Raw genomic sequence first — 8,562 nt, 5'->3', positions numbered from 1 at the left:
TTTGAGGTTTACAAAGTTATCTTGTCATGCATCTTCCTTGGTCTCCACTAATAGATAGAGTATGTAGATTTATTGAGGGACTCGCCTACAACTTCAGATTTGGGATAGCACGAGAGATCGAGACGGAGACCGCATTTCATCAGGTTGTGGAGATTTCTAGGAGGGTAGAGAGTGTATGCAGGAAGGAGAGGTTGGATATGGAGGATAAGAAGCCTCATGAGTTTGGAGGATTTAGTGGCTCCTACTCTAGGGGAAAGATCTATCATGGCAGAGGTCCTCTCAGTCGACCAGTTCCTCTGCACTTAAGGTTTCCTATAGTGCTCTAGCTAGCCATGGATTTCAGAGCCCTCGTACCTGACATCCATCTTTCAATACAACATCTGCATGGGGTTCTTATAGCGATTATTCTAGTTATCCAGGGCAGACTTAGAACCAGCAGCCACATCACAGACAGGTTATTTTGAGTGTGGTGATAATAGGTACATTGTGAGAGATTGTTCTAGACTTCAGATGGGTAGACCTCAACAGAGTGCTTAGGCTATGTTTCCCGCTCCAGTTGCTGCTCCACCTGCATCGCCAGCTAGAGGTGGAGGACATGCAGGCAGAAGTTGTCCTAGAGGAGGAGGCCAATGTCGTTGTTATACTTTCCCTAATAAGACTGAGGAACTTGCATCAGATGTAGTTATTACAGGTATCATTCCGGTCTGTCATAGAGATGCATCCGTTTTATTTGATTCGGGTTATTCGTATGTGTCATCATATTTTGTTTCATATTTGGATTTGTCTCGTGATTCTATGGATACTCCTATTTATGTGTCTACACCTGTTGGGGTTTCTATTATAGTGTACCGTGTCTATTGTTCTTGTTTGGTCACAATTGGGAGCTATGAGACTAGGGTTGATCTTTTGTTGCTTAATATGGCAGATTTTGATATAATGTTGGGTATGTATTGGTTATCATCGTACCATGCTATTCTTGATTGTAATGCTAAGACAAAGTCGTTGGCAATACTAGGGTTGCCAAGGTTGTAATGAAGAGGTTCATTGCGGCATATTCCTACTAGAGTGGTTTCTTTTGTGAAGGCTCAATGTATGGTTGAGAAGGGATGTTTGGCATACTTAGCCTTCGTGAGTGATGTCACTACTGATACACCCACGATTAATTCACTCCTTATGGTGAGGAAGTTTTCAGATGTGTTCCCTGCAGACCTACCGGGCATGCCACCCGATAAAGATATTGATATTGGTATTGATCTAGCACTAGGAACTCATTCTATTTCTATTACACTGTACCACATGGCTCCAGGAAAGTTGAAGGAATTGAAGGAACAATTGCAGGAATTGCTAGATAAAGGTTTCATCAGATAGAGTTTATCACTTTGGGGTGCTCCGATTCTATTTGTGAAAAAGAAAGACGGTTTCATGAGAATATGCATTGACTACAGGCAATTGAACAAGGTTACTATCAAGAACAAGTACCCACTGCTATGTATTTATGATTTATTTGATCAGCTTCAGGGTGCTATGGTATTCTCGAAAATTGACTTGAGGTCGGGGTACCATCAGTTAATGATCAGGGCTTCGGACATCCCTAAGATAGTTTTCTGGACTCGTTATGGGCATTATGAGTTCTTGGTGATGTCTTTTGGGCTGACCAATGCCCAGTAAATTTCATGCATTTGATGAAAAACGTATTTTAGCGATATGTGGATTCTTTTTTCCCTGTGTTCATTGATGATATATTGGTATATTTCCGTAGTAGGGAGGAGCACAAGAAGCATTTGAAGACTGTGATTCAGACACTAAGGGAGAAGAAGCTATATGCTAAGTTTTTCAAGTGTGAGTTTTGGTTAGATTCGGTGGCAATCTTGGGCCACGTGGTGTCTACTGAGGGGATTAAGGTGGATTCGAAAAATATTGAAGCAGTTCAGAGTTGGCCCAAGCCTTCTACCACTACAGATATCTAGAGCTTCCTAGGGTTGACTGGGTATTATCGCCGTTTTGTGGAGAGATTTTCATATATATGAACCCCATTGATTAAGTTGACCTAGAAAGGTGCCCTATTCATGTGGTCTGACGAGTGAGAAGAGATTTCAGAAGCTCAAGATTGCCTTGACTACAGCTCTAATTTTGGTTTTGCCTCCAGGATTAGGCTCATATATAGTCTATTGTGATACTACTCGGGTTGGCATTGGGTGTGTGTTGATGGATGATGGTAGGGTGATTTCTTACGCTTCACGATAGTTGAAGCCCCATGAGACGAACTACCCAGTACATGATTTGGAGTTAGCAGCTACTGTACATGCGCTCAAGAATTAGAGGCACTACATATATGACGTGTCTTGTGAGGTGTATACAGCTCACTAGAGTCTTCAAAATCTATTCAAGAAAAGGATTTTAACTTGAGGAAATAGAGGTGGTTGGAGCTGTTGAAGGACAGCGATATTACCATTCTTTATCATCCAGGGAAGGCCAATATAATGGCCAACGCATTATGTAGGAAGGTAGAGAGTATGGGGAGTTATTCTTTTATTCTAGCACGGGAGAAACTATTAGCTATGGATGTTCAAGCTTTGGCCAACAAGTTTGTGAGGTTGGATATTTCGGATCCTAGTAAGGTTCTTTCTTGTGTTGTATCTCAATCGTCCTTGTTTGAGCGCATCAAGGCATATCGGTATAATGATCCCCACTTGTTTGTCCTTAAGGACACAGTGCAACATAGTGATGCTAAGGAGGTGACTATTGGTAATGAGAGGGGTATTGAGGTTTCAGGGTCGGATCTTCGTTTTAATGTGGATGGGTTGCGATAGTTGATTCTTAAGGAGGCTCATAGTTTGCGGTATTCCATTCATCCAGGTGCTGCATAGATGTACCGTGATTTGAAGCAGCATTATTGGTGGCGGAGGATAAGTAAGGACATTGTGGAGCATGTTGCGCGGTGTTTGAACTTTCAGTAGGTTAACCATAAGCACGAGAGACTGGGTGGTTTGCTTCAGAGGCTAGATATTCCGGAGTGGAAGTGGGAGCATATCACTATGTATTTTTTGGTTGGGTTGCCACATACCTTTAGGAGATTTGATATTATGTGGGTTATTGTGGATAGATTGACCGAGTCCGCACATTTTATTCTGGTCATGACTTCCTATACTTCTGAGCAGATGGCTCGGATTTATCTTAGAGAGATTTTTCACCTGCATGGTGTGCCTGTGTCTATAATCTCATATCGAGGCACTCAGTTTACATCGCATTTTTGGAGAGCCATGCAACGTTAGTTGGGCACGCAGGTTAACTTGAATACCGCGTTTCACCCTTGGACGGATGAGCAGTATGAGCGGACCATTTAAATCTTAGAGGATAAGTTGAGAGCCTGCGTAATTAAGTTTGGAGGTTAATGGGACCAGCTTCTACCGTTAGCAGAGCTCATCTATAACAGCAACTACTAGTAGATCATCCATATGGCTCCGTATAAGGCCTTATATGGGAGGCGATGTCGTTTCCCAGTTGGTTGGTTTGAGCCTGGCAAGGCTATGCTATTAGGCACAGATTTGTTTTGTGATGATTTGAAAAAGGTGAAACTGATTCATGAGCGGCTTTGGGCAGCCTAGTCCAAGAAAAAATGTTATGCTGGTAGGAAGGCTCATCATATGGCATTCATGGTGGTGAGAAGGTTCAACTCAGCATTTCTCCCATGAAGGGCCAGAAGTACTATGAGGATCCATCACATGTGTTGGATTTCAGCTCGGTGCAGTTGGCCAAGGATTTGACTTATGTTGAGGAGCCAGTGGCCATTTTAGATAGGCAGGCTCGAAAGCTAAGGTCGAAGAATATTGCATCGGTGAAGGTTCAGTGGAGAGGTCAACCAGTCTAGGAGGCGAGTCGGGAGACCGATCATGATATGCGGAGCAGATATCCCCATCTTTTGATATCCCAGGTATGAATCTAAACTCATTCAAGGACGAACGTTTGTTTAAGAGGGGGAGATGTAACAACCCAACTGGCCATTTTGTTTATTTGGGCCTCGTTCCCCTATTTGATACATCTTGTATGCTTATTTGGCATTTTGTGACTTACGGGGATAGTTGGTTTATTTTCAAGAAGATTTTTGAATGAATTGGAACACTTAGTTTCATGGTTGGAAGCTTAAGTTATAAGAGTTGACCAAGGTTTGACTTTTGTGTAGAAAACCCTGAATGGTGTTTTGATGGTTCTAATAGGTTTGTATGTTGATTTTGGACTTAGGCTTATGTCCAAAATTGGATTTCGATGTTCATATGTTGATTTGTCTATAATTGGCGAAAGTGAAAATTTGAAAGTTTGGAAGTTCATAGGTTTGACCGCGAGTTGACTTTGAGGTTATCGAGGTCGGATTATTATTCTAGAAGTTGTAATAGGTTCATTATGTCATTTGGAACGTGTCTGCAAAATTTGGGGCTATTCCGAGTTGGCTAGACGTGGTTCGATATGAGTTTTGGAAGTTTGAAAGTTGATTAGTTCATTAAACTTGAATTGAGGTGCGATTCATACTTTTTATGTTATTTTATATGATTTGGGACCTCAAGCAGGTCTGTGATATTATTTGGGACAGATTGGTGTGGTTGGATGGGGTCCCGGGGACCTCGGGTAAGCTTCAGATCATTTTGACCTTGTTTTGCAGTTCTGCTACTGGCATTTTCCCATCTGCGAGGTTTTGTTCGCAGGTGCAACTCTGCAGATGTGGACAAGGGGGTCGCAGATGCGAAAGGGAAGTGCAAGACAACAGTGTCCACAGGTGCAGAACATTGGGCGTATGTGCACTAGTTTGGCCACAGAAACGAGAATAACTTCACAGAAGCGGATGGTTGGGGAGTCAATGAACATTGCAGATTCGAGTGTGGGCTCGCCGAAGCTGTTACACCCCATATTTTCGCACGTGAGAGTACATCGTAAGTTAATTTATGTAAGCTCAGAAATGAGATCGTCTTTGAAAGTACATAAAGTAAGTTAATTATGTTACCTTGGAGGTTACAAATCTTTAAGATCATGGATGACAACTACCAAGAGGGTTGAAAGGCTTAGGAGCTAAGCAAATTGAAGAAAATAAGTTTCGTCGAATGTCGACAAGTTGGGAATGTTATCACATGTAATTTTTGGGTAATACTAGGGTTCTTAACATGATAAGGAGGTTATGTTATGAGTTATTTTAGTTGTATGATAATCGTGTGTTACATTTTGAAGTGAAGCGAGTTTTGGAACAAAAGTTGGCAAAGGTCATCACAAGTTACATTCATAATGTGATGAATATTAGGTCAAATGTAGCAGAGCTTTTCTCCTAATATACTTGGAATTACAAGATTATCTATATATCAAATTGGAGATCTACGAGTCTAGTTTCTAACTCATTAAACCGTTCGTCGATACGACATCGGAGTAGAGAGATAGTTGCAGTTCGCAAGACTGCACAGACTGTATAGGTGACAAGTAGGTGGGTCACTAAAGCTTTTTGAGAAATACCTTTCATGTGTTAAATGAGGTCTTTTGGGACATATTATATACCAAATTGAAGGTATTGTAATGTAGTTTCCAACACTTTTAACAGTTTGTTCATAAGACATACAGATAAAATGATAGAAGCATTGGAAGAAGGGCCAATGCTAGAGTGCCAAGTAGCACCTTTTTGACTTTTCAACAAAATGGATATTTATATCCCTTATGTCGTCTATTTATTCATTTTTCCAGAAACTAGGACCAAATAAAACCCATAAACTTACCCTTAATCTCTCTACAAGGGTTTCAAAGAAAATTAACATCCTGGGTGCAAAATCAAGAAGCAATAACATTAGAACGATCCCTACGACGTAAGTATCGCTATATCGCCTCTCTTTTTCTTTTTAGTTTGAGTTTTGGAAGGTATTTAATAGTTACAAAAATGCCTACTTTCTGTATTTAAGATTTTAAATATCGAGGAAGATTGATAAATTCGTTTCCTAATAGTTAGAACTCACGGGACGGTGATCGAAAGCCGTGAGTTCGAGTTATTCGACTTGTAGTGGACTGTTTTGTGGGTCGTTTCATGTTATTTTTGGGCTGTCTATTTTGATACTGTTTAATGAAGTTTTTGAGGAGAAATTGTGTGGAGAAACACCACATAATGGAAAAATGGTGGATTAGTCATTCTTTGTAATATTTTCGGGGTATTTGACACTACTATAGTTGTCGTTTTGGGAATGAATTGATTGGGGTGTGTTGGGCTGTTGTAAGCTAAATATAACATGTATTTCAAATTTTATCCACTATAGGAGGTAATTACATGGTGTTCTTGCATGTGCTTAAGGTTATATTGATGTTGATTAAGTTAAATGGATGGGCTAGACATGAACTAGTGAATAAAGTTACTAATTGAGGATAGTTGGAGTTGTGGATTATTTTCTTTGTTATAAATATATGGTATAAGGCTGGAATAATTGATGAATGACTTCATTATCATGTTAATGATACTGTTAAGTTAAATTAAGAAGTCTATAAGGGGTGATATGGGGTATACAAGTTTCAATCGGAGCTTGCCGCTTGTCGTGAAGTAGTTGTGACTTGTTGTTGTTATATGATGTCTTGTTATTGATAATTATGTATTGCTGGATTACTCTGGTCATTGTTTTTGGTATATGGTATTGGAGGAGGCTCTTATTACAGGGGAGATGCTGCCCAAATTTACATAAGCGAGCTACTAGTTTAAGTTGCGGACTTAGCCTTTACTCAACAATGATTTTGAATCTCTTTATGCTATGGTAGATTGAGTTGAGTTGCTTGAAGAGTTGGTTGGAATGTATTAAGGATTCAATGGAGTTAAGGTGTGTTAAAGCTATCCCTTCTTTCCTTTTGGCATGATTCATATGATACAACGAAACGAGCAAGCACGCAACTTTCATAAATGACTCTATTCTTAGAAGTCCTAGGGTTGCCTAAGTTCTTGATTCCCAATATGTCCTACTATCATATCGTCTGTTCATGGGTCTCATGACATTTCGAGAGATCTTATTAACTTACTTCATTATGCATTGCATTAATTTATACATGTATATTAACCCATGACCAGATGGTGTTATATACACGTATAATATATGTATTCGGGGTATAGGGAAAGGTTATGGCGTTATATACGCACCACCACTTGATCAGCTGGTATACGTTGATGATTTCGCTCACAGAGGCCGAGATGATATGATAGGATGCTCTTAGAGGCTTAATGATGTTATGTACGCACACATCTATGCATGATGTGACATTTATACGCATATGCATGACATTATAAATGTTTCATGATTCATAGATCTATTTAGACTTACAGGTCGAGTACCTTACTCCCTGTTTCTTTCATGTATTTTATATACTGCTTTCATGACTTACATACTCGGTACTTTATTTGTAATAACGTCCCTTTTCCTGGGGACGCTGAGTTTCATGCCCGCAGGTCCCGAGAGACAGGTTGAGAGTCCTCCTAGTAGGATATCAGTTCAGCGGAAGGTGTTGGTGCACTCCACTTGCTCCGGAGTTGCCTATTTGGTCAGTATATTTGGACATGTATTGATTAGTATGGCGGGGCCCTGTCCCAATCTTTATGATGTTTATGCACTCTTAGAGACTTGTAGGCATATCTAATGTATATGGATACTTTTATGGCCTTGTCGGCCTATGTTTTGAATGTACAAATGATCATGTAGGCCTTATAGGCCCGTATGTCACATGTATAAGTTTGTATTTCATGTTGGGTCATCTTATGTCGAGTATTCCCTTATGTTTTATTCTAGTTATATCATGACGGCCCTTCTGGGCCATTTACCCATGATGGTATAATAAGAAATATTTGTTACGTTGGTGCTCGGTTAGGTAAGGCACCGGGTGCCCGTCGCGGCCCATCGGTTTGGGTCGTGACAAAAGTGGTATCAGAGCAGTTCTGTCCTAGGGAGTCTACAAGCCGTGTCTAGTAGAGTCTTGTTTATGGGTGTGTTGTGTACCACACTTATAAGTAGGAGGCTTCAGGGAATTTAGGATTGTCACTCGTTCTTCTTACTCTAGATCGTGTGGTAGAGCTCAGTTTTAAGAATTCAAACTCCTAAATTCTATTTTATTCGTAATACAATGATACCTACATCCTGAAAGACAGTTGGTTAGAGATTGAATGTGGCTGTGGAAGAGTTGAGTCAGAGAAACTCGATATTGCATCATGCTTATGATGAGTAAATGTAAGGTATTCAGCAGATCATGTGTGTACTAAGACATGTAAGCTTCTTGATAAGGAGTATTAAGGCATGAATATCTATCCACCCTATGGTAAAAAAGCAACGAGAGAATCAGAAAGTAGATACAAGTTTCAACAAGTAATAGAAGCAAGGTGAAGAAGGATACGAGGTACCCAGTTAGTGAAGATTATCAGTATTTACAAATCAGGCAGAGAAATATAAATATTCTGAGTTACTTTCAATAGTAACAGAGATATATACAATTGACCACACCTATCTCAATTATGCCCTATGGGAGCTAACAGATATTGGTTAAGAGACGGATGGGATATGAGGATCCAGCTGGGGT

General features: G+C 40.1%; 1 protein-coding gene across 1 annotated transcript; it reads left to right on the top strand.

The window, feature by feature from the left end:
* Positions 1-540: 540 nt before the first annotated feature.
* LOC138902489 (uncharacterized) lies at positions 541-1,032 on the top strand. Its single transcript, XM_070190360.1, has one exon. The coding sequence runs from the start codon at positions 541-543 to the stop codon at positions 1,030-1,032; it is 492 nt and encodes a 163-aa protein (XP_070046461.1).
* Positions 1,033-8,562: the final 7,530 nt, after the last annotated feature.

Source organism: Nicotiana tomentosiformis, chromosome 12 (assembly GCF_000390325.3).
Source record: "Nicotiana tomentosiformis chromosome 12, ASM39032v3, whole genome shotgun sequence".
Taxonomy (NCBI): Eukaryota; Viridiplantae; Streptophyta; class Magnoliopsida; order Solanales; family Solanaceae; genus Nicotiana; species Nicotiana tomentosiformis.
Note: the sequence above shows the minus strand (reverse complement) of the source record. Positions and strands in the feature narration are given on the sequence as shown.